A 13,159-nucleotide genomic window follows, 5' to 3' on the forward strand; every position below is an offset into this window, starting at 1 on the left:
TCAGAGTTGCCCAGCTCACAGATGTGAATGCTGCCACAGGCTTTCACAAGGATGGCATCCATCTCTGCCAGGGGTAGGAGGCACTGGGAGCAGTTAAGGCTATTTAGGATAAATTCATGATTTAGGTGAATGGGGAAAGATGGACCTTAGTGGAGTTCTCTCATCTCAGGCAACTGTCCAACTTGGGTGCAGTGAATCAACTCCCAAAGGTCAATCAACTCTCTGTGGCCATAGGGAGCCTAAACAACAGCCCTCGGGCCCTGTTTGCTTGGAAATATCTCTGTTTTCCATCAACCCATCAGTCTCTAAAGCGATGAGACTTACACACAAAGGGGGATCAGCAGTGAGAAGAGACAGCATCTTGTGACATGAGCAACATGGAAGGAAATCTGGGATGGCAGCACCCACTGAGCAGCACGGTGAGAAGGAAAGCAAGTCCGGGCTCAAGGAAGATCAAAGACAGAGGAGGATAATTCCAAACCATAGTGTGACCACACTGGGAAAGTGGAACGCTAACACAGAAAGAAGGGAGAGGGGAGGATGGGGCTGTCCAGCCCCAGATATCTGGGAGCAAATGAATATTGCTGATGGATGACCCAGCTGAAAGATCGGTGCTCATCCTCTGATCGTGTCTGTGATCCTGAACTGATGATGTGAGCTGAAATCAGCACATGATTATAGCCCTGCTATATTACTGCCTGGGATGCTGCTGGAAGCTCAGCAGTACGGCTTCATCCAGCGTCATCCCCTCCCTCATTACTCAGATAACCATCATGTCACAAAGCATACTTATCAACACACCCATGCCAGAGCAAGGGGTTATGTGGCTTTAAATACACCAAGAAGAGTGTGGCTAATGGCTTTGCAAAGATCCAATTAATTTGTTAATTAAATCTGTGCCATCTCTGAGTGTCAGAAAGCCCAAAGGGTCCATAATAACAGAGATAAAACAGACTCTTGTAGGAGTTTTACCATAATTACAAATAATCATAGTTGCTCTGCTCACCTATGTCTGCCCAAACCAATTTTCTTCCCTGCGAGCTCCATGGGAAGAGCTGGACCTGGAGCAGCCAGTTGAGGCCTCGTGAAGCTCTGCGATGTCCATGCAGGATGCAGGACCTGACAGAGCCCTTGGCTCTTCTGCAGCCCCTGCTGAAGGCTGGTCATGTTGCCCCACTGTGTCTCCAGGCTTCAGCCTGGGGGTTGAATCCCAGTAGACCTCAGCAGAAGACCCCAAACTCACAAGTAAATACCTGCTTTCAGGTGCCTCAGTCAGTGAGATGAAGCTCACTGTTGGGGTCTCTGAATTTAGTTCTGCCTCAGGTACTTGTGTTTCATTCCCCATCCCCTTCCAGACCCTTGAAAACTGACTATAGAGGAGAAGAAAGGGCAAACCTGCACAGCCCTGAGAACGAGCTGGGCTCAGGGATGCCGCAACACACGGACTCTCCCTTCTTGCATCTTTCCAGCCTTGGTTCACGATCTGTTTTTACCACCGCGAAAGATTTAGCAGTTTGGGAACGTTCTGTTTAGCAGCGTCAGAGGTCTCATCCCTGCCATTCATGACCCAGGAGGCAGATTACGGTGTTTGATTCATCTGGAGGACATTTCCCAAGTGCGGTGGAGCTGTCATAGGGTCGCACCCGTCCTTCCATCAGGGGACGTGGTGACTCATCAGCTGACAGACGGCTCCTGAAGCATCGAGGCTGAAGTACAGCTGTTCCCCCCGTCCCCTCCCTTCCCCCTTGCCCAGTGTGTCATATTGAAGGGTGATCAGCTTACACATGCTCCAAAATGGATTCCTGAAGCTTTGTAACACGGTGGCTATATATAAAGCCCTGCGCTGGAAGCTGAAGTACACAGACAGCTGCGACAGTAGAGAGTTTCACATTCCCAGTGTGCTGACGGTCTGGAAGAAAGGGAGACCTGCGAGCCCCGCTTTGAGAAAGTTTCTTTACCAAAGGCACACATACAGATATATTTGTAAATAGACACAAAAGAAAGCTCAGGGAAGAAAAGGAGTTCTTACTCTCCACCATGGGTTTGCCTTTTGATCAAGTGGAAGAACTGCGTCTCTACCAGCAAACCCTCCTTCAGGATGGACTCAAAGACATGTTGGACCACAACAAGTTTCTGGACTGTGTCTTGAAAGTGAAGGGAAAGGAGTTTCCCTGCCATCGGCTGGTGCTGGCAGCTTGCAGCCCCTATTTCCGGGCAATGTTCCTCTCGGACATGGAAGAGAGCAAGAAGAGGGAGGTCAGCTTGGAAGATGTCGATCCAGATGTCATGGGCAAAATCCTCCATTACATCTACACCTCTGAGCTGGAGATCACAGAGCAGAATGTTCAGGACATCTTCTCTGTGGCCAACATGTTCCAGATCCCCTCCATCTTCACTGTCTGCGTGTCTTTCTTGCAGAAGCGCCTTTGCCTCAGCAACTGCTTGGCTATCTTCAGGCTGGGCTTGATGCTGGATTGCGCCCGGCTGGCTGTGGCAGCTCGAGATTTCATCTGCGATCGCTTTGCACTGGTCTCTCGTGATGAGGAATTCTACCAGCTCTCACCCGATGAGCTCATCGCCATCATCTCCAGTGACTCCCTCAACATTGAGAAAGAGGAAAATGTCTTTGAAGTGGTGATGAAGTGGGTGGGCACCAAGGACCAGGAGAGCCGGCAGAAGGCCCTGCCTGTTGTCTTTGAAAGCATTCGCTTCCGCCTCATGCCCAAGGACTACATCAAGGACCACGTGGAGAAGCAGGCTGTGGTGAAGTCCAGCCCAGAGCTGCTCAAGAAATTGCAGATGGTGAAGGATGCCCAGCAAGGCAAATTCACCGTGGTGAAGAAGAAGAAAGTGAAGAAAAGCGATGAAAAGCAAGCAAAAGGCAATGTTGTCAATGGAGCAATAGAAGAGGAGGAAGAGACAGAGGAAGATGTGCTTCCAGGGATCTTAAATGACACGATGCGCTTTGGGATGTTCCTCCAGGACCTCATTTTCATGGTGAGCGACAGTGGAGCAGTGGCCTATGATCCCACTGCCAACGAGTGCTATTTTGCCTCCCTGTCTGCTCAAATCCCAAAGAACCACGTCAGTCTGGTGACCAAAGAGAATCAGATCTTCATTGTGGGAGGACTGTACTACAATGAGGACAGCAAAGAGGATCCCATGAGTTCCTACTTCCTACAGGTATTGTACAGTCTTTGCTTCTTTATTTTCTTTGACCAGGAGCACGATCAGTCTGAATTGATGTTAGCAATATCCATTGTCATGTGATGCTAAAATGAAAGAGATAAATGAAGTTGAAACATTTAAGTTGCTTTATTAGAGACTTTCTTGCTACATTCTTAAAGCACACTTCACTAAAAGGGGTTTTTGGTCATTGATGAAGAAGGCTTTAATGGTCCAAATCCTGAACCTGACATCATTTTGGCGAATGCATTTGCTCCAGCCCTGCCTGCCAAAGGGAACACAAACTAGGTTGGAGGCACCAGGTCTTTGCATCCTTTATGTTCTGTGGGCATGAACCCCCAGCAAAACACAGAGGTGATTCTGCCAGTTGACAACACAGGGAACAGCAGCAGCTATAGCCACAGAGTAAACACTGCAGGAACATGGAACATGTCCCTTCCTACCAATATCATCCTCTTTTCCAATGCTGTTCTTGTCCCTGATTGTGTTCTAGTTCCATCGTGTGCAAGGGAATCTCTGCTGTGGCATTTCTGGGGGATATCCAACAGGAAAAGTGGCTATTCTAACTCAGCAATAACCAAAGCTGTGAGCAGGCTGGGCTGTGAGCAGGCAATCTGAGCCCCAGGCTGGGTTGTAACCCAAGAGCACCTTCCTTATGGGGACCTAACAGGGCACTGCCTTTCCTGCCGACCCTGTAGGAATCCAGTAAATCCTATGTCCTTCCCCCTCTACCCAGAAATCTCCTGGGTAAACAAGTTCCCATGGCTCACATCTGTTTTGGAAGGAAGCGACGGAGTATTGGAAGGATGAAGCAACACCAGCTCCCATGCTGAGACACAGAAGTTTGATGTTGCATGAGCAGGGCTGTGCACCTGTGCCATGTGTGCAGGGAATGTATTTGTCCTCACCTGAAGTGCCAGACTTAGGAGCCTATGCAGCCCACGTGAAATGAGGAGTTAATGGGAAGAGACAGCAGCCTGAGAAAGCAGAATGGAGAGGGAAGGCAGTGGGGAATGCCTGGGGAATTAGTGCTAGGCACACAACCTTTTGCACTGAAAAGGAGCTTTGACCACAGCAGATACGGGCAACTCCATCCCTAGCTGCGCTCACATTCAGCCTAAACCTATGTCTAAAGATCAGTCCTCCACCTGTTTTGCTGCTGACCAGGCAAGTTGATTCCCTGGGCAGCTGGGAAGGTCTACCATGTCCTGGGCTGCAGCAAACATGTTGAGGGAAGTGATTTATTCCTTTTGATTGAGCACTTGTGAGACTGCATCTGGATGTATGGGAGACCACATCTGTGAGATGGGTGTGGATGTGGACATCGAGTGCAATATGGGGCTTCTCAGCACACGAAAGACACAGAGGTGCTGGTGTGAGGCCAGAAGAGATCACCAGGATGGTGAGGGCTGGAAGGCTGCACATAGAAAGGACAAGAGGCAATAGCCTCAAGATACACTGAGGGAAATCTCAGTTAGATTCACAATGGAGGTGGTGCAGCACTGGAGCAGCAGTCCAGAGAGGTCACAAAACCTTCATCCTGGGGGACATTTCATATCAAACTGTAGAAAGCCCTGGTGACTTTGAGCAGCAGAGTTGGATGGGAGATATCTGGATGCCCCTTCAACCTGCTTTCATCATTGCCCTCAGTGTGTGTTGCTGTCTGAATAAGGTGTTCTCAGCCTTTTTCAGATGCAGCTTTGCAAGGATGCAGGCCGGTCCCTGTACAATGAACCCCTGTACAATGCAGCAGCCTCTTACACCTCCTGACTCTGTTTCTGTCCTCCCCAGTTTCTTGTTCCTCCTGCAGTCAGGATTAGTTTACACTTAAGGGCAAGCATCAATATAAATAAGTGCTGATAAATCCCAGAGGCCTTGCAGATTTTGGCAGGAACAGAATGATTCCAGATGGAAAACGGTATCCTCTATTTGTCACTTCTAAGATTTATGCTTTGAAAACAATACTGAACCCATCGAGGAGCAGGAACTCTCCTGGTGACGGTGCTGCTCAGGCCTGCACCATAAATAACACAAACGAGGACCACAGCTCACAAAGGGACAACAATCACCGGCACTCAGCTGAGGCCAAGGCTTTGGAGGCAACTCCTTGGCCCGAGCCCATAGAAAACAGTGCTTCAGGCTGTGCTCCATCACAGCTTCCTCCTGCAGGGTTCCACCAAACGGCTGCTAGAGGTCACTCTGGACTCGACCCGTGATGCTCCTTGCCAAGCTGTCTTAAAAGCGTTGACCCATTTTACAGCTCCCACTGAACACCTTGGTGTCCAAAGTGCCCCCCAGCCCCCATTCTGTCTCATAATATTTCATGGCTTTTTGTTCTCTGGTGGAGGAATGCCTTGATCCACAGACATCCAAGATTTGGTCATCTGATCTACCTGCATTGCACGTCTCAGTCTCCATGTCTTATCACACACTTTGGTCAGCACTGAAGAGCTCTGGTCTCTGCAGTCTCATCTCTTAAGGTTGGATGTCAGGAGAAAAATATTCTCTGAAGAGTGGTAATGCATTGGCACAGGTTGCCAAGGGAGGTGGTGGGGTCACCATCCCTGGAGGTGTCCCAGAACCATAGAGGTGTGGCACTGAGGGATGTGGTCAGTGGGGATGGTGGGGTGGGTTGGGGTTGGTCTTGGTTAGCTTGGAGGTCTTTTCCAACCTGAATGATTCTATTCTGTGATCTCAGCTTCGTTGTACACTGTAGATTTTGGGTAGACAGGTGTTGTGTAAAGGGCTTTTGTGCAGACAGAAGCACATGCATTTCATTCACACAGTGAGGTGGTAGGGGACACCAGCATCCTGAAAAGCAGAGTGATAAGCCATTGCTTGATCTTTGCAAAAAGGAGAACTGGTGGGAGGAGAAAGCATTTTGCTCTTCACTGTCTGAGGTGAGTGAGCTATTTAGCCCAAATTGTAGGCAATACACCGTGACCTCGAGAAGATGGAAAATATCACAGTGAAGCACCTAGACAAATGCTGCTTCCAGAGAGGTTCTGGCAAAATCTCTAAGACTTAAATCCAACATAGAAATCTTCCACCCAAAGATGGCCAAGCTTGTTCCAAGTCAAGGCTTTGCACAGAGTGGAACATGTCCCTGTTACAAGCCGCGAGAGGGAATGGGTGCTGCTCTGAGCCTCTGGATTCTGCAGGAAGACACACACTAATGACCTTGTGTTTCCTTTCAGTATGACCATCTGGACTCAGACTGGCTGGGGATGCCCCCCTTGCCCTCCCCTCGCTGCCTCTTTGGCCTGGGAGAGGCAGAAAACTCCATTTTTGTGGTCGGAGGGAAAGAGCTGAAAGAGGGAGAGCAGACCTTGGATTCAGTGCTGTGCTACGACCGCCTGTAAGTGCCGGGGTGCAGGTGTGGGGCAGGAGGAGGTCAGCAGGGGGATGTGGGGCAGCTGCTGTGCAAAGTGAATCCGGCTCCCCAGCAACCAAAGGAGCGCAGTGACAAGGCTTGAACTCTGCAGCCAGACCCTGGGACTCAGGCTGTGCTGTGGGGCTCTGAGCTGCTCTCTGCAGCAGCATCGCTTGTTGTAATCGAAGCTCCCAAGGTGGAAGTAGAAATGGGGATACTAAATGACAAAGGAGTGACCTTGGCAGATGCTCACGTGGGACCCGTCCAGAGGAGAAAGGGGAGAAAAAGCTTTTCCTTCTGCTGCTGCCCTTGGTTTGAGGTCTCACGGGGCGTGCCTTTGGACAGGAAAGTTTGTTTTGAAAGTATTCAGATGTGGCACTGAATGGCCCACCCTGATGGATATCGGGCATAATATCCAATTATTTTTTGCACAATGGGCTCTGAACCAGGTTATGTCATGAGCTGTATTTAGAGGCACCGTCCTGTTCTGCTCGTGGGAGGCAGAAATATCCAAAGGCTGCTCCTCTCTGCCCTAAAGAGGCAGAGTGGTAGGTGTTAACAAGCCTCTGCTCCATTTATTTTTAGATACATCTGCTTCAAAGACTGTTTTAGAGGCTGTGATTTGAAACCAATTTCATTTCCCCGGAACACGGGGTATTATCTGGGAAGCACTGTGAGTCCTCCTGCCATTTGTGCAGGGGTGGCTTGAGTGTTGGCTGTAAGTTGGCAGAGATATGAGCAACACCACTCCTATTTCTGGTGTAATTTAGGTAAAGAGTTCAACTATAGCAAACCTGGAGGGGACAAAGCACTGGTCTATGGAAGCAACTGTAGTGTTCAGGCAATTAGGAGGCATTTCCATTCTTAGGTAGAATGAAGTGCAGGTCTTTGGAGGCTGATCCTATATGATGAGGCACTAGAATGGACTGTCCAGAGAGGCAGTGGTGCCCTATGCCTGGAGACATTCAAGGTCAGGGGATGGGGCTGTGAGCACATGATGGAGCTGTGGGAATCTGCATTGCGGGGAGTGGGACCTGATGGCCTTTAGGGTTCCCTCCCAGCTCAAACAGTTCTGATTCTATGATTCTCAATGAACCTGAGCTACGTGGACATCAAAACACATCCTGAGAAACTCCAGCCCTATTTGGGCCTATGTACCTGCCCACTGAGCATAGGTGTTTAGCCTTCCTTTGGGTCTAGGCACCACAAATACATCCACATTTTAGCTGGCTCCATTTTTGGCCACCCAGCACAAACCAGAAAGAAGTAAAAATAAAGGCATGAGGTGTGCTAAAGCCCCACTTGAGGACAAAGCAGGAGCCTCTGTCATGGAAAAGCTGTGAGTATCCTCTAAGTCTCATTGGATTTCATTTTTTACATAATGCAGAAAAACGTTTTTTCCCTTCGTTTTCTTTTTAAGATGAGCATTTCACTTGTTGAGCATTATCCCATTGGAAACTTCATGCTTTTAAGATACTGTGTTTTCTGTTTGTCAGGATCTGCACTGTGTACTGTGGGCCTCACCCAGCAAGCTACAAATCCTTTTTCTTCCCATCTTTCCCTGATCCAGGTCCTTCAAGTGGGGTGAAGCTGATTCCCTTCCCTACGCAGTCTACGGCCACGCAGTGGTATCACACAAGGACCTTGTCTATGTCATTGGAGGCAAAGGAAGTGACAAGTAGGTCAAAAATCAAGAGAAACCTGGAAATCATCCCAATAGAGTGAGCAAAACTTGCTGTAACCCAGCAAAGAAGTCCTGGTCTGGAAGGAGTGTGACATGCATTCACTTACCTCACACTGCTGTGTTGGGCAACTTTTGTGAGGGTGTTTTGCAGTGTTAGGTTGAGCCAACAGTACTGAAACAGCATCTGAAGGCTGCACACAAGGTCCTGAGAGGCAGTTATGGACTCTTTATCCAGGTGTGCACACACAGCACTGAGCTTTTCAGATTATCCAAAGCAGTCACATCAGGAACGGATGTGTTGCACACAGAAATGGTGTCCCTGGGCATGGGCAAACATGTGTCAAGCTTGCCTATCCAAGCAAATGCCCCAAGGCCAACACAGAGGGAACTGAAATCCCTTCTAAAGAGCCATGTTCTTCACAACTGGCATCCCCAAACTCCTGCAGAGCAAGGCTGACAATTTACGCTCCCCTTCTCTCTCCTCTTTCTCTAGGAAGTGCCTGAAGAAGATGTGTGTCTACAACCCCAATAAGTTCGAGTGGAAGGAGCTGGCTCCCATGAAAACTGCTCGTTCCTTGTTTGGAGCCACTGTGCACAAAGACAAAATCTACGTGGCAGCTGGCGTGACCGACTCTGGTTTGACCAACTCAGTGGAAGTGTACGACATTGCCACCAACAAGTACGTACTGAGCACCTCTGGGCTGTAGTTACACCAGCACCAGCTGTAGGTGTACATTAAGAGCTTCCAACCATTCTTGCAGCTCCTCACATCAGTTCCTCCCTTGGGCATCAATGAGGCCTCACTGAGTAGGACATTATGTAGCACGTTGCTTCTGTCATTAGTACCATTTTATTGAGGATCGCAGAATCACCATGGCTGGAAAAGACTCTTAAGATCATCCAGTCCAACCATCTCAGGATCATTCCAGGCTCAGATTAAAAGTGGGTCATCAATGAGTTGAGCTGTTGGGTGCTCTGCGAGGCTGTTGTTTCATCTTATCATCTTCACCCAGTGCAAGAGACGTGTTCCCTGAGTTTGGGCTCTGGGATCCAGTCCAGCAATAGGACCTGCTGGTCCATGCTAGGTGTACATTGCAGCTCATTTACTCACAGAAGATGAAACAAAGCTATGATGATGAAAACAGCTATTTCTAGCACCATGAAATGAATGATCCCATCCCAAACAACATCCCAGGTACACGAGTTAGCCTGCCATGAATTGATTCAGCCGCTGATTCCCAGGGTGCTGCTGAGACCCAAGGGTGGGCAGGGTGCCCTAACATGTCCCTCTCTCCACATGGCAGGTGGGAGACCTTCCCTGAGTTCCCTCAGGAGCGCAGCTCAGTCAGCCTGGTGAGCCTGTCTGGGGTGCTCTACCTGCTTGGAGGATTTGCCACGGTGGAGACGGAGTCCGGGGAGCTGGTGCCAACAGAGCTGAACGACGTCTGGAGGTGATGACCTTCCCCCGGGCTCTCCATGGGAGATGGGGGATGATACTCAGTAGCAGACACCAGGGAAACAGATAGTTTTGGTCTTTATGCCTTCAGTCTGAGGGAAATGCTGCTACCCCAACACGAGGCTGCATGAAGTCTCTGGGAGAGATGTGTGCCCTGTATTGTGCTGGAAGGCACGTTAGGTGGTTCAGTGGTTTCTCCCAGCCTCCTATACAGGGAAATAGCAGGGAAAATCTCCTTTCTCTTTCTCCCAAATTGCCATTTTGTTTGGAGATGGTTCCAGACCCCCCCCTTTGGCTCAAAGCAGTGTTTGTGCAACGAACGCTCTCCTTGAGAAAAGCCAGTGCTTGGGCTGGAAAGCAGGTTGTCTTACATGGGAGCAGAGACAGAAAGCACTTTCCGACAGCTGCTCCTGCAGGGCTAGCTCCCATCCCTCGGGTCTGTGGCTGTAGAGCACCCTCAGCAGGCATTGCCTGGCCTTCACCACGGATGTTCCATCTTGGTGATACCAACCCACCCGCCAGGGTTCCAGCAGCTGCTATTGGCATGTCGTAGCACGGTGCTGTGAAGGTGGGGGGCTCAAAAGGTGAAGAGAGGGGATGCTTTCCTCACCACAGCTGTCTGTCTCTCTGTCTCTCCTCAGATACGACGAAGAGCAGAAGAAGTGGGAAGGGGTCCTCCGTGAGATCCAATATGCCTCTGGTGCCACTTTCCTTCCCGTGCGCCTCAATGTTTTGCGGCTAACAAAGATGTAGCATCATTTCCTTGCTTCAGTGGGCAGGGAGGGATGGGGAGTGGTAGGAGATGTAGTTTCTCTAGATACTGTGCAGGACATTGTGTCTGTGATTGGTACCATTTCACTGAGTCAAATGGGAGAGGGGGGAAATTGACTTGAAGCATTATGGCAACTTGCTGATGCTCAGAAGGTAACTAAAAAAGGATTTTGGAGCATGCAAGGAGCTGGGGAAGACAAACAAACATGGAGCAATGTGCTAATCCAGCCTCAATTGGCAGAACAAAGAGATTCCTCTCTTGTTCCATGTTTTTTCTCCATGTTTTTTCCAATCTTCTCCAGCCATCAGTGGAGCTAGAAGGGGGTTCTGAAGGCATTAAGTTTCTCCAGACAAAAGGGTCTCTGATAGGTTTCCTCACCTAAGGCAGCCGCAGGTTTTGTGCTACAAAGCACTTCAGAGGGGAAAGGGAGGTGGTGCAGGTCAGATCTGGGGGACTCTGAGGAGTTCCCACGTGGTGAAGGTCACAGAGATGAGAAGGCTGTAAGAAAAAAGGCTCGTGAGCACTGGCAGCAGAAATTCCTTCAACATTACAATGAACAGGAAAAAAAATTAGTTCTTCACCTCCATCCTGACTTTGCACTGAAGAGATGCAAGGAGGTAAGGGCTGCAAGAGGGGCTACGGGTATGACACTCACCTCCATCCCTTAGGGCTCCTTGTAGTCAATCACAGACTACAATGTCCTCATGTATGGAGGGACGAGTGCTTTTCTTTAGGGAAAGGTTTTATATTTATGCTTTCATTTTTATCGTTACAAACTTTTTTTTTTTTTAAAGCACTATTCTAATTTGCAGAATTCTTGGAGATCCCAGCAGTGTTTGGCTCAAATAGAGCTTCCTGCTGAGACAAAATGCATTGTGTTCTGTTTTGTTTTGTTTTTTAAGTGGTCATGATGATGTTTTCTTAGAAACACGGCTGTACCAGCAGCAGGACAGAGATGTGTTAGACCAAAAATCTAACCATGTCCGTGCTGAGTGACCTGCAGTTCATTTCAGAATAAATCTTGACAATATTTCCCCCCCAAATTTCCTTTCTCTGAATGCTGATGGAGCTGTAAATGGATGTGCACAGCAACCAAATGCAAGGACTGAGAAAAAGCTGTGATGAGAAGCCTGGAGAAATCCAGCCCCACGGGGAGCCCCAGATTTTCCCCCATTTCAGAGCAGAAGCTTTAGTGCTCGTGTCCTCAAAGCTTTTCTCAGTAGACATAAGAACTAGAAACTTATCTAGGAAGAGAAATACCAGCTGGATGCCTACAGCATCACGTGGTGCAACAAACAGGGGCGATCGTAACGAAAAAGAACAAATACGGATCTTGTAAATGAATGCCCTCAAAGCAGCACAGACTTTATGCTATCAGAAGCTTGGCTGATTCGTCCAGCTCAAAACGCAGCCTTGAGAAACTGAAACCAGTTTGGAAGTAAAGACATTTTTCCATGAGTAAAGGAGCCAGAGACTTGTCCTGCCTTCACCGTAAGGATTTTGTAACAATTACAGGATAATCTCCTTAGAAGACGATTATGTCAGAAGAGCAATGAAACGTTTTCAAGAGAAAAATAAATCTGAAGGGACCGGCTGGCAGCTGATAGCATTAAAAAGGAAAAAAAAAAATAAAAATAAAAAAAAATAAGCAACCAAAATGTTCGAAACAACCAAACATGACGAAAAAATCTGTGGCCAAACAAACCAATAAATGAATAAACAAACGGCCACCCTCCCTCCAGTTCTGGAGAAATTCCCATGGAAGGCTCCCAGGCCATTATAATGGCTTGTGTCAGAAGTGGAAAGAGCCTGGAATTCAAAAACGAAGTCATGTGTTGCAGGGGTGGGACAACACCTCCTGCCTGGGGCTGGAAACCAGTAGCTCAGCAGTTCTTGCTGGCTGCGGAATGGAAACCTGTTGTTGCTTGGTCCTGAGGGAGGCTTCCTCCCCATGGTTCCTCTCCTCACGGCTCAGCTGCTCCTGGGGGAAACGTGGGCCCTTTGAAGGCAATGGCGTGGCCCTTTGAAGTCATTGGGAGCACCGCTGTGCTGTGTAATTAGTGGTGTGGTCCCTTGATAATGGCTTGAGAAGCAGTGATTAAGCCCAGTCAGCATCCTGGTCCTCACCTTGCGCCTGTCTGCTGGGAGTTTGGTTAATAGGAGCTGAGAACTCCCATGTTGTTCACATCCATCACAAACTTTAGGAGGTACCACCTTCAGCACAGAGCAAGAGAAGATAAAGCAGCAGTTTGAAATCTCCCATCGTGTAGGCAAAAAGGGCCAACGCCAGCCAGAGCTCGTCCGAGGAAGCCAGCACATGGCCAAGCAAAAGTCTGGCCCAGAAACTGTCCAGCACCTCTCACCAAGAGGCTGTTACAGCCCAAAGACAACCTTCAGTAGACGAATCATCCAACCTTCAGGGAGGCACCACTCCTTGCTGCTGCCCAGCGTCTTCCTTGCTGAGATGCACACAACTCCATCAGGACATGTCCCCTATGGAAATCTCCAGCAATGATAGCTGAAAGGTTACATCCCAAAGGTGCAGCAGAATCAGCTCTTCTTCCATTGGCTTCCCAGTATTGCTGCCGGCCAGGTTCCCATAACTCCATTTCAAATCAATAAAGATGCTGGGTGCTTTTGGATGGGCTCTTTGGTTTCTCATTTCCCTTCAGAGGTGCTTGGGGAGCC

The 13,159-nt window shown here is 48.9% G+C and overlaps 1 protein-coding gene across 1 annotated transcript; it reads left to right on the top strand.

Annotated features, from left to right (window-relative positions):
• The first annotated feature begins 1,808 nt into the window (after positions 1 to 1,808).
• On the top strand, positions 1,809 to 13,113 carry KLHL40 (kelch like family member 40). Its single transcript, XM_042888073.1, has 6 exons — positions 1,809 to 3,183; positions 6,384 to 6,544; positions 8,130 to 8,237; positions 8,737 to 8,922; positions 9,548 to 9,694; positions 10,341 to 13,113. Exons 1-6 carry the CDS (start codon positions 2,038 to 2,040, stop codon positions 10,450 to 10,452), a joined length of 1,860 nt encoding a protein of 619 aa, XP_042744007.1. The 5' UTR covers positions 1,809 to 2,037; the 3' UTR covers positions 10,453 to 13,113.
• Positions 13,114 to 13,159: the final 46 nt, after the last annotated feature.

The sequence above is a fragment of the Lagopus leucura genome, unplaced genomic scaffold (genome assembly GCF_019238085.1).
Source record: "Lagopus leucura isolate 7727_CA_CO unplaced genomic scaffold, USGS_WTPT01 Super-Scaffold_100157, whole genome shotgun sequence".
In the NCBI taxonomy this organism is placed as follows: domain Eukaryota; kingdom Metazoa; phylum Chordata; class Aves; order Galliformes; family Phasianidae; genus Lagopus; species Lagopus leucura.

What these genes read in the sequence shown, in the direction of transcription:
- KLHL40 (XM_042888073.1), top strand. Translation starts at nt 2,038, where the DNA reads ATGGGTTTGCCTTTTGATCAAGTGGAAGAACTGCGTCTCTACCAGCAA. An exon ending in GTGCTGTGCTACGACCGCCT is followed by an intron (nt 6,545 to 8,129) that starts GTAAGTGCCGGG and finishes TCCCTGATCCAG; the next exon opens with GTCCTTCAAGTGGGGTGAAG. An exon ending in GGAGGCAAAGGAAGTGACAA is followed by an intron (nt 8,238 to 8,736) that starts GTAGGTCAAAAA and finishes CTCTTTCTCTAG; the next exon opens with GAAGTGCCTGAAGAAGATGT.